General features: G+C 36.5%; 1 protein-coding gene across 3 annotated transcripts in view; it reads left to right on the plus strand.

Moving 5' to 3' along the window:
- Positions 1–19,175, plus strand: part of LOC137250764 (uncharacterized) — a 411,869-nt gene extending 392,694 nt beyond the window's left edge. For 2 of the 3 annotated variants that reach the window (XM_067784168.1, XM_067784167.1), the window contains exon 4: positions 18,914–19,175. In XM_067784168.1, the coding sequence (XP_067640269.1) occupies positions 18,914–19,073 (160 nt within the window). In that variant the 3' untranslated portion in view covers positions 19,074–19,175. Of the gene's footprint in view, positions 1–13,083; positions 13,186–18,913 lie in introns of all 3 variants that reach the window. The other variant, XM_067784169.1, reaches the window with a different exon arrangement.
- The last annotated feature ends 302 nt before the right edge of the window (positions 19,176–19,477 follow it).

The following is a 19,477-nucleotide window of genomic DNA, read 5'->3' on the forward strand; positions in this document are numbered from 1 at the left end:
TCCAACTCGAGTTCAGTCTTTGGTTTTTAATAAGCTTAAGGACTCTGTCTTACTGTGTTTGCTGCGAATACTTAAGCAGAGTTTTCCGATGTGCCGGAGTCTTTGGACATATGGCCAAAGTTGTTATCTGTTTAGATTTATTTGCAGCATTAAAACATTATTTGGAATATTTAGAAGAATCAATTTTCATAACTTTATGAGTATATAAAAAAACTACTGGGCGGATTTACCTTCACGAAATTTGGGTCGATATTCTCCTCCTATTTGCGTCATGCTACTTTTAATTTTCTTATGGAATATGGGTATATTCCCGTCAATTTTTATACTCAGTTGAGCAGAGCTCACAGAGTATATTAACTTTGATTGGATAATGGTGGGTTTTACAGGTATAAAGGAATCGAGATAGATATAGACTTCCATATATCAAAATCATCAGTATCGAAAAAAAATTTGATTGAGCCATGTCGGTCCGTCCGTCTGCCCGTTAACACGATAACTTGAGTAAATTTTGAGGTACCTTGATGAAATTTGGTATGTAGATTCCTGGGCACTCATCTCAGATCGCTATTTAAAATGAACAATATCGGACTATGACCACGCCCACTTTTTCGATATCGAAAATTTCGAAAAACCGAAAAAATGCGATAATTCAAGGCCAAAGGCGGATAAAGCGATGAAACTTGGTGGATGGGTTGACGTCATGACGCAGAATAGAAAATTAGTAAGATTTTGGACAATGGGCGTGGCACCGCCCACTTTTACAAGAAGGTAATTTAAAAGTATTGCAAGCTGTAATTTGGCAGTTGTTGAAGATATCATGATGAAATTTGGCAGGAACATTAGTACTATTACTATACATTTGCTAATTAAAAATTTGCAAAATTCAAATTTTAACAAAAAATTTAATATCTTTACAGTATATAAGTAAATTAAGTCAAAATTCAACTCCAGTAATGATATGATACAACAAAATACAAAAATAAAAGAAAATTTCAAAATGGGCGTGGCTCCGCCCATTTTCATTTAGTTTGTCTAGAATACTTTTAATGCCATAAGTCGAACAAAAATTTACCAATCCTTCTTAAATTTAGTAGGGGCATAGACTCTATGACGGTAACTGTTTTCTGTGAAAATGGACGAAATCGGTTGAAGCCACGCCCAGTTTTTATACACACTCCACCGTCTGTCCTTCCGCTCGGCCGTTAACACAATAACTTGAGCAAAAACCGAAAAATAAACTTAGTCCACGTACTTATCTGAACTCACTTTATCTTGGTATAAAAAATGGCCGAAATCCGACCATAACCACGCCCACTTTATCGATATCGAAAATTACGAAAAATAAAAAATTCCATAATTCTATACCAAATACGAAAAAAGGGATAAAACATTGTAATTGGATTGGTTTGTTCACGCAAAATATAACTTTGGAAAAAACTTTGTAAAATGGGTGTGACACCTACCATATTAAGTAGAAGAAAATGAAAAAGTTCTACAAGGCGAAATCAACAGCCCTTGGAATTTTGGCAGGAACACTGTTAGTGGTTTTGCATATATAAATAAATTAGCAGTACCCGATAGATGATTTTCTGGATCACATGGTCCACATTTTGGTCGATATCGCGAAAACGCCTTCACATATACATCTAAGGGCCACTCGCTTTTAAAACCCTCATTAATACCTTTAATTTGATATCCATATCGTACAAACACATTCTAGAGTCACCCCTGGCCCACCCTAATGGCGATATCTCGAAAAGGCGTCCACCCATAGAACTAAGGCCCACTCCCTCTTAAAATGCTCAGTAACAACTTTTGTTTGATACCCATATCGTACAAACATTCTAGAGTCACCCCTGGCCCACCCTAATGGCGATATCTCGAAAAGGCGTCCACCTATAGACCTAGTGCCCACTCCCTCTTAAAATGCTCAGTAACACCTTTCGCTTGATACCCATATCGTACAAACATTCTAGAGTCACCCCTGGCCCACCCTAAAGGCGATATCTCGAAAAGGCGTCCACCTATAGACCTAATGCCCACTCCCTCTTAAAATGCTCAGTAACACCTTTCGTTTGATACCCATATCGTACAAACATTCTAGAGTCACCCCTGGCCCACCCTAATGGCGATATCTCGAGAAGGCGTCCACCTATAGACCTAATGCCCACTCCCTCTTAAAATGCTCAGTAACACCTTTCGTTTGATACCCATATCGTACAAACATTCTAGAGTCACCCCTGGCCCACCCTATTGGCGATATCTCGAAAAGGCGTCCACCTATAGACCTAATGCCCACTCCCTCTCAAAATGCTCAGTAACACCTTTCGTTTGATACCCATATCGTACAAACATTCTAGAGTCACCCCTGGCCCACCCTAATGGCGATATCTCGAAAAGGCGTCCACCTATAGACCTAATGCCCACTCCCTCTTAAAATGCTCAGTAACACCTTTCGTTTGATACCCATATCGTACAAACACATTCTAGAGTCACCCCTGGTCCACCTTTATGGCGATATCTCGAAATGGCGTCCACCTATGGAACTAAGGATAACTCCCTTTGAAAATAGTCATTAACACCTTTCATTTGACACCCATATCGTACAAACATATTCTAGAGTCACCCCTGGTCCACCTTTATGGCGATTTCTCGAAAAGGCGCTCCCTTTAGAACTAAAGCCCATTCCCTTTTAAAATACTCATTACCACCTTTCATTTGATACCCATATCGCACAAACACATTCTAGAGTCACCCCTGGCCCACCTTAATGGCGATATCTCGAAAAGGCGTCCACCGATAGACCTAAGGCCCGCTCCCTCTTAAAATGCTCAGTAACACCTTTCATTTGATACCCATATCGTACAAACAAATTCTAGAATCAGCCCTGGTCCACCTTTATGGCGATATCCCTAAATGGCGTTCATCCATAGAACTATGGCCTACTCTCTCTTAAAATACTCTTTAATACCTTCCATTTGATACACATGTCATACAACCACATTCCAGGGTTACCTTAGATTCATTCTCCTACATGGTGATTTTCCTTATTTTGCCTCCATAGCTCTCAACTGAGTATGTAATGTTCGGTTACACCCTAACTTAGCCTTCTTTACTTGTTTCAGTTTGTCTACAACAGGCCGCAATAGTTTAAGTTGCTTACTTACGTTTAGATATTTGCTATTTCTAACTGCAAAACTTATAGAAGGAGAAAGCTGCCTAAATTTTGGGTTTAAAGCAATTTCGCCTACGCCGAAGCTCAAAATTTGTAAAATACATTGTGACGTTTATCAAATCACTGATGTACTCCTACACTTATAGGACATTCTGACGTTTCACATTATCATTGTACATTTCATATTGTACCGTGAGTGATGTTCGAAAATTTCATCTACCAAATCTAGGTTGAACTGGTGAGTAAATAAAGGCCTCACATAGACTGAATATGAACTCCCGAAAGAAGTTAAACGAATTAGCAAGAGATTATCCTTTCTAATCCCGTTTGGTCCGCTGGCCCTTTTGGAAAATATCGCAAAATACTTTTGATTAACATCGTCTGGAGCTGGATGTTTAAAACTTGGAACATGATTCAGAACCCGATGATATTGCAATATGAGGGAAAGGCTAGGTAGTGCGACATTTATCGAGTATTAAAAAGTTTTCCGATAACCAAAAGGCCTTAAATCTTGAAAATAGCTTAGAGCTCTATAAGAATCCAATATTTAGGACAAAAAATTCTTCTAGAAGTGGCATCAAGATATTTGGAAACATTTGGATAGTGGTTACAGAATAGGGGGAATTTTGCGATGAAATTGGTTGTAATTGCTCCTTGAGCTACAAATTTGAAACCTTACACTTAGGGCACAGTCGCAGTGCAACAAAGGAGACAAAACTTCTCCTAGGTGGAGTATGAATCGAGGTATTTAGAAAATTAATACAAGGAATATTGGGATCGGTTTTTGTGGGATGAGCTAGAGAGTTGGGTCGATGCAGCTTAACACTTATATAAAAATAATTCGCCAAGTGTAGCACCGATCTTGACGTTTAGAAAAACCATAAAGCACGAATGGACATGAGCTATGCATTTTTGGTGGCTTCTCATTGAGCAAAAAACTTAATAAGTCCTACGGAGTTCAGAACTCGGTAGCAATGAATTAAATAAGATTTCTTGGCAAGCTAAATACTTGAAAATTTAAACATATTCCAGAGGCCCAAAGAAGTGCAATATCTATTACAAAAAGTTCCGCTAAGGAGGTGCGGACCGAAGTATTTCAAACAATTGTATGGAAGGGGAAATGGAATCTTGCGATCAATTTTCATAAGATTTGCCATTGAGCTACAAACTTTACATTTCACACACAATTCAGGGCACCGAGACAATGCAACAAAAGGAAAAAATAAGAAGAAGATAAAAACATGGTTAACACTTCTGTTATATAAATAGAGCAAAACGCTGCGGAAAACGCGTTCATGAATATAGACATAATTGGGATGAGTTTTGATTGTAAAATCTAACTTAAAATTGAAAATTGCAAATAAGTTTATCAAAAGTAAAAGAAAGAAGTCAAAAAGAAAATATATTTCTATATACGTATTAAACTTATGCCTCTCAAAATCCAACTATTTTAGCAATGTCGGCTATGTTAGAGAAAATAGATAGATACGATAGGATAAAAGTGGGCGAATGTAAATTAGTGTGATTTGATTAACGACTCTGAACAAAATAAGCAATAAAAAAGATCCCGGCAGAAACATATAGTAGCAATCTCTGGTAGCACTTGAAAACTACATACATACATAGCAACCAATCTGAAGCAAACGATTAAAAATCTGTGGAGCTCAAAAAATTTCGAAAATTATTTGACAATACTTTTCTTAATCAACTGCAATCAGCTACTCGCCTTATTCCATGTTGTTTGTGTTATGGCTGCAATCACATGCATTAGACATTGTTGCTGCATTGTTGTAGTACTATTTACGATTAACAATTTGAATGTTGCCGCAATGACTGCCACCGACAAAAAAATTCATTCCACTAGCATTTGTTTACCACTCATCTTACTTGGTATGCTAAAGCACCTCTACGCTGTAAATCGTTTGTGGAATATCAATTATAAGTCATTTATTTAGCCTTTCCATTAATTCAGAAGTGAGTGGACGCGACTCAACAATGCAGCAAATACCTATACAAATGTGCAACATTAAATGTAAGTTTTGGTAGCTGTAATTCGTATTCATGTTGTTGATTGTGGCTTTCGATTAAGTGGTGATTACAACAAAGAGTTTTCTGTTAAGCGAAAAATATTTTTAAAATTCCTCGGTAGTAAATCATTTTTATTCTAAGTAGCTACTACTGACCACTTTGTTGCTTATAATTTTTTCAATACGTATGTACAGAATTACCGTTTATATTTAAGAAGTATCGCACATTACTTGGATTGCAAAGTTGGCAGAAAAGGAGTCAAATTATCAATATTGTGACGAATATTAGTGACACTAAGTGATACTCCCATCACTAATCTGATACTAAGTAAATAAAGCCACAACAACAATGAAGCAAGCTGCTACACTTGTATGTACGTAAACGAATAAATTATTATGTCTACACATATGTATGTACACGCAGCAGTGAAGAGATGCACAAACACATGCAGATATCTTTTCTGAGATGCTCCCAAAAGTATGCAATTGTAATTGGGGAAGTGTCGCTCACAAATACACGCATATAAGAAGCTATATACGTGCATCTGTAGTTATAATTATATGGCAGTAACTAAGTAAATTCTGGAAGCGCCTAGAAGATGCCACGAGGAAATCACAGAGTATAAAAGCACCAGCGGTAGAGGCGCTAGAAGCAGTTTTCAGTTAAGCACGCTATCTGTCGGGAAATAGATCACTTTCGTTTAAGCTATCAATCAGTTTGAGTTAAGCAAGTTGTCATCAGTAAGCGAAATATAACTGTTATTGTGAAGTACTTTAATAAAGGTCATTTTGCATTATTGAAGAGTTGAGTTATTTATTCAACACTTTAGTGATTCGAACTTAGCAGAAAGTTGCAAATAAGACGTTTTGCAGTAAATTCGTTACAATATATATTCATTTAATTGCGCTCCACCTTTATATTTTTATTTCTTATAAATATTTTTACAATTTCTCTGTCAAAATTTTAAAATCAAAGTTCAGCAAGAATATGTCTTCATATAAGGATGCATTTTTTGCTGACTTTGTCCATTTATAGAAAGGAAATGATTAAAATTTGTTTCTTTTCTACTTTTTAGTTCTAGGTGGAAAAGAGTAGTGCCTTATTTATTACAACGTGAAAAACTTACTTTTATTAATTCAGAATGCATACAATAATTGTACATATCAGAAAAATACGTCAAGCTATATTAGTTTTTAAGCTACTTGAAAATAATAATAATAATAGTAATAATAATAATATTTATTTAGTATTGAAATTATTACATTTCTTACAGACTAGTTACAGGTAAAGATAGACTACCAACTAATTTAACATGTCATTTAGTAGCATTTTAAATCTTTTTTCACAGTCGGAGAAGTCCAAAACTGAAGAATTAGGGAGCAAGTTAAACTCTTTAAGAGCTCTAACAACAGGAGCATTGGCCGCATAATTGGTCCTCACCAGCCCAATGTAAAATGTGGCATGATTCCTTAAACAAATTTTAGGAATACGAAAGAATATACGTTCAAGTAAAAAGGGGCAGTCAAAATGTCTGACAAAAGCCAGCATAGAGTAAGACTTAGCTATAATATAATTAAAATGGCTTTGAAACGAGAACTTCGAGTCAAAGACCACCCCAAGATTAATGATTTTGGAAACAATGTTAGTTGTGAGCCTGCAATATAATATGAAGCAGGGATAGGAGAGCGGGATTTGGAATAGGAGACATGGGATCATTTTTTAATATTTAAGGGAAGCATATTTTTGTGGCACCAAGCTACAACATTTTCTAGATCACTCTGAAGTTTCAACGACTCAGCGGAACACGTAATATTACTAAATATCTTCATTTCATCAGCATACAAGAGAAATTTTGAAAATTTAAAACAACTAGTAATACGTTGATGAAAATCACAAAAAGAATTGGAAGTAAAATGCTTCCCTGAGGAACGCCTGAAGAAGCAATGAAAGAGTACGACGACACCCCGTCAACTACAACTGAACAGTATCGATTTGAGAGATACGATGTCATCCAGCTTAAAAAAACTTGAGTGGAAGCCAAAACACTGTAACTTCGATAATAAGATACGATTATTAACTTTATCAAACGCTTTCGAAAAATCAGTATACACGGTGTCAACTTGGGCCCGGTTACTAAAAGCTTCAATGCAGTATTCTGAGAAAACTGCTAAATTAGAGGTAGTTGCTCTCCCGACATGAAACCATGCTGATCTACCGAGATGAGCCGACTAATGGCAAAGAAATTTTTATTTTTTATTATACATTCAAAAAGTTTTGAGATAGTCGAAATTTTAGAAATGGGACGATAATTGGTGACATCATTTTTATTGCCAGATTTAAAAATTGGCGTAATAAGGGAGATTTTCCATGCATCAATGAAAACACCTTGCCCAAGAGATTTATTAAAAAGCAGCCATATTGAGTAGGCGAGAGCTGAACAATTCTTAAAAAGGTGAGACGACAAACTATCAACATCAGTCTGCGACGACAAATTGATTTGACGAATCCCCAGTTCAACATCATCTAAAGAGATTTCAAGAGCCCCAAAGTTTAGCGCGGAACCACTAGCATCAAGGCCACTGTAAAAATCACTACTACTCCAATTAGAGTCAGCCTCAAAATTCGAGCTGAAAAAAGCCGCAAAAAGATTTGCAGCAACTGATGCTGAATCAGCTTGTGTATCCTTGTAAAATACAACAGAGGGAATACTGGAACACGATTAGATTTCACAAAACGCCAAAAAGCTTTCGGATTCAGTTTAATATCCTCTTCGAATTTTCTTATATAATTCTGCTTCAAGACTTTATTCAATGATTTAAACTCGTTCAAATATTTTATATACATTTCTTTGTAAAAAAGAGACCTTGAATTTTTAAATTTTTTGAAAAACTTGTTTCTCAAATTCTTAAGTTTTTTCAACTCCTTCGTGGATTTTGTTAACCTTCTTTTTTTACTTTAGGAATGTGCTCACTACAAATACAATTTAGATTATTCTTAAAGATATTGAAACAACCAGTCGCATCAACCTCAGTAAATAGCGTAGTATCCCAATCAATAAAGCCAATTGCCGCATTAACAACATCAACATCATAATTTTTAAAACAAAACTTGTATTTGTATCCTCTACGTAAGTATTAAACTCATAAAATTCCAAATGAAGAACCAGAGGAACATGATGTCGACCAGGATTGGACAAAGGGTCCAGACATTCGTGGAGGTAAAAGTTCATGTTATCACTTAAAAATATGAGATCCAATATTCTATGAAAACTGTTATTAAAACTGTTAATCTGACTAAGGTCGCATCTTGAAAAACCATCAATCACATATGTTTCAGCAAACGCATTTGAAGACTTTGGAAGAAGCCCCCTACTATTGTCAAAAGTAGACCATTCTAAATTACTGAGGTTGAAGTCGCCAATTACGCAAAAATTTTCATGGCTAGATACTAAGGTTGAAATAAGTATTATCAACATGCTCTTCATAAAGTAAATCGCTACTAGAAGGAGGTATTATACGAAGCACAAGTTAAAAGTTTAGAAACTCTATGAACAGAATGCAGAGAATATCCGATAGGGAATCAGCATTCGGCAAAGGCACCAAAGTCGCACGAAATTTTCGTCGAACCGCAGTTAAAACGCCTCCTCCTCTTGATAAACCAGTTTTTAATGCATTACGATCTTTACGAAAAACGCAGTATAAATTTTCATCGAAAAATTCACCATCCATAAAAGTATCATTAATAGTTCATATATGCCAAGCTTGAATTGCTACAAGTGAGTATGTGGATGAAGTTCCAAGATTGTAGCTCAATGCGAAGTCTCTTGAAAATTGATCGCAAGATTCCCCTCGTTCCGTACGATTTTTCTTAATATCCCAATTCGTATTATGTTTTATACTGTCATCGGCCTCTGAATTAAGTTTGAAATATCAAGTCTCTAGCTCATCGAAAAGTTACTTAAAATCCGGTTTCAAATTCTCATCTAATTATTTCGATCCGTGTGCCACCTAACGGAATTGTTTCCCCTTTCGTCACTTTGTCGCGGTGTCTTAACCTATATGTGAAGTTTCACGTTTGTAGCTCAATTAGAAGTTACTTAAAAATCGATCTCAAATTTGCCAATTTGCAAACTCTTATCCAATTATTTCGATCCCCGCGGCACCTAACGGATTTTTTCCCATTTTTTGCATTGTCTCGATTCACGTTTGTAGCTCAATTAGAAGTTTTTTGCATTTTCTCGGTGGTTTGACTTATGTATATATGTGAAGCTTCACGTTTGTAGCTTAATGAGAAGGTACTGAAAAATCAATCGCAATATTCCAGAATTCTATATGAACTTTTTAATACCTATAAATATCTCGATCCCTCTCTCATCTAGAAAGCTCTTTTATCCTTAATATTATAACCTAATAGAGTCCAAAATTTCTTTCAAAGTGTCAGGTCTCTGGGTTATCGGGAAGTTTCTTAATACTCGAAACAAAATTTGCAAGTTCGGACGATTTTTTGAATTATCACGTTCGTTGGACCACCTGGGAAAAACAAAAAAATTCCGTCATGTTGCGTTGCCATGCGATTCTGAATTATTTTCTTAGTTTCAAGAATCTAGCTATACGGGAAGTCACTCAAATAGCAGTCGCAAAATTCTACATGTTGTAAATGGACTTTCTAAATAGAATACTCTTTTACCCTAAATTTTACAACCTCATAAAGCCCAAAGCTTCTTTCAAACGTTTAGATCTCTGGGTTATCGGGAAGTTCCTTAAAACTCGAAATCAAAATTTCGAAGCTATGAAGATTTTTGGAATTTGCACGATCCCTGGACCACCTAGCGAAATTGTTTTCCCTCATGATGCATTGTCATCGGGCTCTGAAGTATGTTTTTAGTTTGAAGAATCTAACTCAACTGGAAGTCACTCAAAAAGCGGTCGCAAACTTGTATCCTTAAATTTAAATTAGACCTCATCTGATGCAACAGCGAATGTTGCACTCAATTCTATGCAGTAGCTTCTGAGTGATGCGAGTACAAACATATAAACCTCTGATTTGGGTTGAGGGGTTCCAATAATGAGCCCTCCAATAAATTTTTCTGAAACTGTATCTTCAATGTACAGACATTCACCTGTTAGAATTTTGTTATATATTTAGATTAAAAGTTTTACACAAAACTGTCGCGACAGTAACAATGGAAACTCCCATATAACATACTTTGTTAAAAGTCTTGTACAGCGGTCGACTGCTAATACGCTTCCAAAAATATCGGAATGTATGTCAATAGACGCGTCTTGACCTCAGCAACAATAATCCGAGGGCAATTGAAGTTGAAAATTTGCATGTTATTGTTGCAATTTGATGATTTTTGTTGTAATTTTTTCTTAATGATGTCAACAAAGCACATATACATTTATATATAATTGGATTGATTTTATAAATACAAATCCAATATATATATACAAAATATATCGGTTTTGTTATAATTTAAATCAAACACCAATATTTCTTATCGCTGAGCAAAACTCCTTTGATACTTTTCCGATTGGAGCAGATTCATACTGCACAACACAATATTTTGGTTTTCTTTATGGCTTTTACACTTTCGTTTATCACCACTTTCGTTAACACTACTCTTTTGTTCATATTTTGCCCAGTTTACACCAGGGTTCAGAGAATGTTTGAAATATAATTTTTATTTCATAAATTATTCTTTATAGCAAGCACTTTCTTCGAATTTTTTTATTATTATCATTCCCAAATAACAAATTGACAATTTGTTACAACCTAAATCCTCAATACATAATCCTTCCAAAGACTTTACTCGACTCTGCGCCACGTATGCTTGTCCCTCCTCCAACTCCAAAATATTTTGATGTCACTCCTACCGGACTGTATGCAATATTTGTACCAAATATGAGCCAAATCGGGCATCATAGATCGCTTTCTATTCATGTATGTATTATGTGTTCCAAATATGGACCAAATCAAATCGGACGACAAATGCGATTTTTGTGAATATCTCGATCCTTGCGCCACCCATCGGCGATTTTTTTTGATAGGCCGCTTTTTATTCTTGCATGTATTATGTGTTCCAAATATGAGCCAAATCGGACCACAAATACGATTTTTGTGAATATCTCGATCAATGCGCCACCTAGCGGCGAGTTTTTTCATAAGTCGCTTTTTATTCTTGCATGTATTATGTGTTCCAAATATGATCCAAATCGGACCACAAATACGATTTTTGTGAATATCTCGACCCATGCGCCACCTAGCGGCGACTTTTTTCACAGGTCGATTTCTATTCTTGCATGTATTATGTGTTCCAAATACGAGCCAAATCGGGCCACAAATACGATTTTTGTGAATATCTCTATCCATGCGCCACCTAGCGGCGATTTATTTTCACAGATCGATTTCTATTCTTGCACGTAACTATATTCCAAGTTTCAAGCGTGTAGCTTATCGGGAAGTTACTTAAATTTTAATTACAAGATTCGTTCACAGCGGCCGTGCAGCCTGTCAAGTCAACCTAAATAAAACCGTTTAAAAAATGAAGAAAAGTGTTTCTTACATAGCCGAAATACTTGTCGGGAAGCCCCTATCCCAATAAAAATCCAGCACCAGAAATGCTCTCATTTACATGGGCACTGTGATAAGAGAGTGATATGAGACTTTGTTTACATTAGAAAATCAACGGTGCCATGGCATCGCCATCGCAGCCTTTCCTACTAAGGGCCCGGCCGCTTCATATGCTTGTCACAACATCTTTACGTTTGTCAAGGATCATACTAGGTTTTTTCGTTTCGCAATTCATTGCAACTGTTTTCAATATTGCAAGTCCAAAATATAAAGGAGAACTCTGTAATACACGCGTCACTTTACAAAGCAAACAACTTATGCCCTTACAGGCGCCCATCGTGGTGAACAGTAGGCGAATATTTCGGAGTGGACTTATTGAAGCTCAGCTAACATCTCAACCTCCACACCTTTAGGTTATTGTGTCTCACAAATAGGTTGCTTACGTTCCTTAGGGCGCGGGATCGAGAACTCAATAGGCCACCGCAACACATATATCTGCTGAAATGCTTAACATAAATAGGGAGAATGTTTGCTTAGGATTGTATAAAAAAAAGTCATTCAGTTGTATAAATGGAATGGAAGCAGAATATTTGTCAAAATTGTATAAAGGCATAAATGAATGTAAAAAAAATTGTTTTTCCGAATTTATAGAATATTTAATTATTCGTCAGTAATAAATGAAAACAAATGTTTGTTTTAAAATTGTTTCGCAGACGGTATAAAAAATGAAATGAATGAATTTTAATTCTTTGTAGAAGAATTTTTCTGAACCCTGCTTTACACTAATATTCATTACAGTTTTATACTCAGCTGACCAGAGCTCACAGAGTATATTAATATTGTTCGCATAATGGTACCCCGTAACGGCATAAACTAATCGAGATAGATATAGACTTCTATATATCAAAATGATATGGGCGAAAAAAGATATTTATTTAGCCATGTCCGTCCGGCCGTCTGTCCGTAAACACGATCACTTTCTCTTAGGTATCTTAATGAAATTTGGTATGTAAGTTCCTGGGCACTCATCTCAAATCGCTATGAAACTTGGTAGGTAGGTTGACCTTATGACGCAGAATAGAAAATTAGGACAATGGGCTGGGCACCGCCCACTTTTAAAAGAAGGTAATTTAAAGATTTTGCAAGCTGTAATTTGGCAGCTGAGTATGCAATGTTCGGTTACACCCGAACTTAGCCTTCGTTAATTTTCTTTGCTATTTTCACAATATTTCTACTTGTCTGCAAACTTTTATTCACAAATTTATCACAATTTTGACATTATTCTTATTTTTTTATTCTTCGTGCAGTTTGCCGGCTCACTCAATTGTTATTCAACTTATTTCAATTTCGCCACACATTACGGACAGAAAAAAGAAGTGAATTACCGATGCCCAAGTGAGAAAACTTATGTAAGTACTTTATTTATCCCTCTTGCTTTAAGTATACTGAATTTTCGCTAAGATAGGACGTCTTCAAAGTAAATCCTAAAACAGAACCGAAAGAAAAGAAGTAGAACCAACGGAACCCTTAATTTTGCGACTATTTAATATAATTAGTATCGCCCGAAAATTTGACTAATCCAATTGCTTAGATAAGGGATATCAAAATTAAAGCGTTTATGGAGATTTCTATATACGGGACACACTAATTTCTCTTTGTTTGAGTGGTGCCACAGTCCCTTTTGCATAATTTCTATTCCCCTGTACAACACGATGTTTAAGTGGAGAAGCTTCAAACCCTTGTACTCTTTGTACAAAATTTTCAAAATACACCTTAATGATGTGGTGTACATATGTTGAAATCAACGAATAACGTATTAAACCATGCAATAGCTTAAGCCAAAATGAAGTTGAAATATGTTCGCGATTACGTATTAAAATATATCGTCGCCTTAGAACATCAACCTGCTAACCGACATACAACAATTTTGCATGGCTGACAAAAACCTATTAAAATTTCTCATTGAAACCATAGTAGCAAAAGTCGTCATATAGAGTTTTTACCTTAGTACCTGGGCGACCGAGGTTTGCTCGGTATTCTTCGAGTATCCGCATAATATCTTTTTTCTGTATGTCATCATTATAAATCTTCAGCTTCTTTTATACATATATTTTTACTTAGTGTTGAGTTATTTTAAAATAGATTTCAAAAACATATCGATCACTAACCGCAAAAAGAACTTAAAAGAAACAAAATTTTAAACGGGTAATTACAATGTAGTCTTGGGGAGTTTAACTTTAATGTACTTCTTAAACAATTAAATAGAAGATGTGTATGCATTATTCATTTTTGAATAGTTCAAAATCAATACAAACCTTTGTCAATTACTTTTTGTATCTAAATTTCAAAAATATCTAGGAAATTTTACTCAGTGACAACACTTAGGTGAAGAGTCTTAGAATCTAGCACACTTTCGATGTACTAAATTTCACCCAAATCGGTTGATCCGTTTCCGAGATAGTAGTGGCTATACAGAGTAATATACATATATAATTAGGTGAGGGGGCAACCCTATGTGGCAACCGTACTTAAAAATATATCTACTGGACTGCGGAGTGAAATACCTTTTATTTAATGCACATATTGGCATACCTCGTGGAATTTTTTTAATTCCAAATACGTCGCAACTTTGTGAAAGTATCCTCAGTGGCAACACCTAGGTAGAAAGTCTAAGAATGCGATACACTATCGATGTACCAAGTTTCATTTAAAATTTCTGTCGGTTCCGCGATAGTAGTGAATATACAAAAAGATTTAAATAATAAGGTGAGGTGGCAAACCTAAGTGTCAAACCTATTTAAATTTCTCTGTCCAAATTCGGAGTAAAACACCTTTCGTTTTATACCCATATTGGCGTATTTCATGCAATTTTTTTTAAATTCCAAATAGTTGGCAACCTTATGCAAACATCCTCATATCTAAATAGAAAGTCTTAGAATGTGATACACTATCTATCTACAACATTTCATTAAAATAGGTCGTTTCCGCGATAGTAGTGGATATACAAAGAGATATAAATAAAGTCAGGTAGCAACCCTACTTAAAAATTTCTCTATTGAAATGCGGAGTGAAATACCTTTCGTTTGATATCCATATTGGCATATCTTATGTAATTTTTTTTTAGGTGGATAGGTGGCAACCTTGCGGAAACAACTGACAAGCACACAACAACAAATAAACACAAAGCAATAAACGCACCAAAGCAGCAAACCCACAAAGAAGGTCAAACGACTAGAATTACTGACCATTGTGAATGATAACAAAGTGTGATATCTTCTGCATAGACGTCAAAATTCCAAAGTGATTGGATCACCCGATTTGTAGTTGACTATCGCTGTCCCATTCTGTATCTCTTTCATCACTCGCTGAAGATAGGCGCCGCCATATTGAACACCCTGTCAAAACGCTAAAAAGTAGCCATATTGAACAGCCTGTCTGGCAGTTGACAGATAAGATAACACACTTAGTCATCATTCACAATGTTACTGACTTTTAGCTGCCTCAGTCAGCCACACAAATCGATCAGTAAAAACCACCCTCAGTTCAGAATAAACACACAGCACATACACTTAAATATACACAAATTTTCCCTGCAAAAAATGCGATTCGACTAGGATGAATCCAGGATGAATCGCAAAGGAGTATGCGACTATAGCCAATTCTGATCTCTTTATATCGGTTGGAGTGGTCCCTTTTGCTTGAGCATGTCCTATGGAGAGACCAATTGTACCTGTTTATGCCTGAACGGGTAGTGCCGGAGTGGTCCTCTTTATACCCAACGGATACTGTCGGACAGATCCTTTTTCTGATGTTCGACACTTCCTCTTTGTACCCCTTTGGGTACTGTTCGACACGCCCTATTTTTACCCCTACGGATACTGTCGGACAGCTCTTTTCTGTACTGTTCGACTCTTCCTCTTTGTACCCCTATGGGAAGTGTCCGGCAAGCCCTTTTTGTATCCATACGGGTAGTGTCGCACATATTCTCTTCGTGCCTCTACAGCCAGAATACAAAATCCTTAATTTTTTTTTCGTATTGTTGTAGAATAATAAAAACAAAACAAATATTACTATAATTTAACATATGGTCCTAGTATTTTGGGTTCGGTATAGAGCTCGGCATTTTTCTTAAATAATGCTATTGAATCACATTTAATGTTGTTGTTGTTGTTGCAGCGACAAGGACACTCCCCGAGTGTTATCTATGTTGATGGTCCTTCTTCGGATACAGATCTGGTACATTCCGGTACCAAGCCCGACCATCTCGGGAAAGATTTGTTATGACCACATGCAACCTTCTAGGCCATACCGCCCTCCCACCACCTAGATCCATGAGTAGTTCGGGGTTGCGCTACACAAACCCTTGAATCTGGTATTTTAGTCACCTCTTACGACAGGCATACCTACCGCGGGTATATTCTAACCCCCTAACCCGCTGGGGGTAATCACATGTAATCTTTTTATTTTATGCATTTCATTGCTGTATGTACCCCAATGTGGATAAAAGAGATCAATCGCAGACCGCTCTCTTTAGGGATATATCGATTTTTTGCAGAGGTCATTTTGACAATACATGCTCATGTACCTACGATCTATAAAAACAAGACAAACGACAACAGATCAGAACGAAAATCGACACTGACGATGACACAACGCCGAAACCGGTTTGTCTCGGAACCAAATTTGAAAATGGATGACGGAAAATCGTTGCAAGATAATAGAATTGTATGAGTGCACACTTCGTTTTGCAAGGCTTCGCATTTTAGCAATTTCCAGCGAATACCCGTGATACAGATTCCGTAGGTACGGATATCTTATACAAATATATGTATATTTCTTCTGTAAGTTCGTTTGTTACTGGACCGATTTTGATAAAATTTTGTGTGTGTTCACGAGGGTTTGGGAATGCTTTAGATTCACAATTAGGATCCGACCTATTCCAAATAATCTTATTTATGGTGCGATTCGCTTGAAGTTCGGTACACTGGCACTTTTTTGACAAAGATAATATTTGGAAACTTTTAATCACGCGAAGTGGACCATGGACTGACCTATTCTAAATAAAAAAATTAATATTGCGATTCGCTTGAAATTTGGGGTGGGGGTACTTCCGTGACTAGCTTATTATTTTAAAAACTATTCTTTCCGGAAAGTGGACCAGAGCCTGACCTATTATAATAAAACGTGTTTATTGTGCGACTTGTTGTAAATGAAGTTCAAACTATTCTTTCCGGCAAGTGGACATAGGCTAGACCTATTTTAATAATTCGTATTCATGTTTTTATTTCCATACGATTTGGTTTTGGGGTACGTCTTAGTCTAGCTTAATATCTGAGAAAATTTTCTCTTCGGGAAGTAGATCAGTGACCTAATTGAAAAAATCTTATTTATGATAGGATTTGCTTCAAATTTATAACAGGATTTCCTCTTTGACAAGCTATGTACTGGGAAAACTTTATTTTAGGCGTGTGTTGGTGTAATTTGTTTGAATTGTCTTAACATTACATTACAGCCTTTTGAAGGGAAAATAAAAGATCGGAGTGTGAATTGAAGAGGAGTGGAAGAGAAGGGAGGGTTAGGGAGATGAAAGAAAGTGTGAGTAGAAAAAGAAAATAAAAAAGCGCGAGAGGAAGATGGGAACGAGAGGAAGCATATGCAAGGAAGGAGATAAAGAAGATTAGAGGAAGGTTGAGGGAGAGAAAAGAAAGTGGAAGTAGAAGAGATAAAAATCGAGAATGTAAAAGGGAGAAGATAAAGAAGAGAGGCAGGGCTCAAATATTGAGAGAAAGCAGAGGCACGAACCTAAAGCTTTTTTGCGCAGAAGCTACAATATGACAAATGCCTCTGTGTACTGGAAGAGTAATAACATCGCAAGGAGCAATATTTTCGGTCAGAAAAACGGGTCAATTATCTATCTACATCTCATTAATAAAAATGAAAGCGATTTTGAAAATTGTATTTGTTTCATATAGTTTCGTAAAGGTTTGTACAAGCAAAGATACTGAAATCGGTCGTCCGGGTGAAGCAGGTATTCAATATTTGGTATAGAGATTCTATATATATATATATATATATATATATATATATATATATATATATATATATATATGTAAGGCGCGAGATATCCGAAGAGATTTAAGGCCGAGCTTCTCTTCCAATTTGCGTCGTGCTCCTCTTGATTTTCCCTACAAATTGGCCGGACGGGACCTACATGTTTTATGCCGACTCCGAACGGCATCTGCAAGGCAGATGAGTTTTCACTGAGAGCTTTTCATGGCAGAAATACACTCGGAACGCTTGCCAAACACTGCCAAGGGGCGACCCCACTTAGAAAAATATTCTTCTAATTGAAAGCTTTTTTTTTTTAATTTTGAAGTTGCTTTGCCCGGGTTGTGAACCCAGGGCATACGGTGCGGTAGATGGAGCACGCTACCATCACACCACGGTGGCCGCTAGGAGATTCTATATATGATGAAATTAAGATGAGAGAGGGAAGTGGGAGTTGTAGTGGGTATGGGGCTAGGACTAGAAGTGGGAATGGGAGTGTGAAGTTTAGCGGAAATAGGAGTGGATGTGGGAGTAGGAATGGAATTGGAAGTGGAGATGGGATTGAGAGTCCGAGGGATGGACAAGAACTATAAGAAAAAATGGAAGATAGAATAGAAAAGGGGAAGCTAGGCTTAATTTTTAAATGTAACAAACCAGCTTTCGAGCAAAACAAAGTCTGCGGGGTACTCTGGTATACATATGACAAGAACAATATTGACAACTATGCCAAGTTTCAGCAAAATGCATTAATTGGTACTAGATATAGCTAGATACAGCAGACACCAATCCTTAAATACCTAAATTACCGTCTTAAAAGGTTCCATTTTACGAGGACGCGTCATATAGAACGTTATCAATTGCTCTGTATTCATACGAAGAGAAAAGTATTAACCATTGTCCGATTTCAAATGGAAAATCCATAAATAGTTTTTAAAAACTAATTACATATTCAATGTATATTATACATAGATAAAAACTTATATGTATATATATGCAAACATACTGACATATGTTGTTAATGTTGTAATAACTTAAAGTTCCTTCAATTATTTCAATTTTATTAATATAAATTTTAATTTTTGTTGACAGGGATCGCAAACTTAACGCCTTTACAGGAAAAAACACAGAGGCAGAAAAGCGTAAGTGCGAGGAGCTTGAGCTTATAGCCGCCAGGAAAACGCCCGAAAATTTTACCAAAAAAATTCGGCGACAGACAGAAGGCTTTAGGCCCGGGGTAAACTCCTGTTAAAACGAAACGGCTACCGATGTACAGAAAGTGCTTAGATTTTGGAGGGAACACTTCTCTGTGCTCCTAAATGGAGAGAGCGATGAAACGTCCAGGGAAGATGATTAAACCAGATTGAAAAATAAGAAGGCCACGGGTGCAAATGGACTGTGCCTGCTAAGCTATTCAAATACGGCGTCGAGGAGTTGGTAAGGCAATTACATCAACTTCTACGCAAAATATGGTCGAACGAGTGCGTGCCCGGTGATCGCAATCTAAGTGTTCATTACCAAGCCTCCAAGAACGCCAACTATCGCAGAAGCGGCACCTTAGTATCGTATATAAGGTCTTGTCAAGCATGTTGGGCAAAACATTGAAGGTCACCGTTAATCAGCTGATTTTACCTCATCAGTGCGGCTTCAAACATG

Source organism: Eurosta solidaginis, chromosome 4 (assembly GCF_040869045.1).
Source record: "Eurosta solidaginis isolate ZX-2024a chromosome 4, ASM4086904v1, whole genome shotgun sequence".
Lineage (NCBI taxonomy): Eukaryota > Metazoa > Arthropoda > Insecta > Diptera > Tephritidae > Eurosta > Eurosta solidaginis.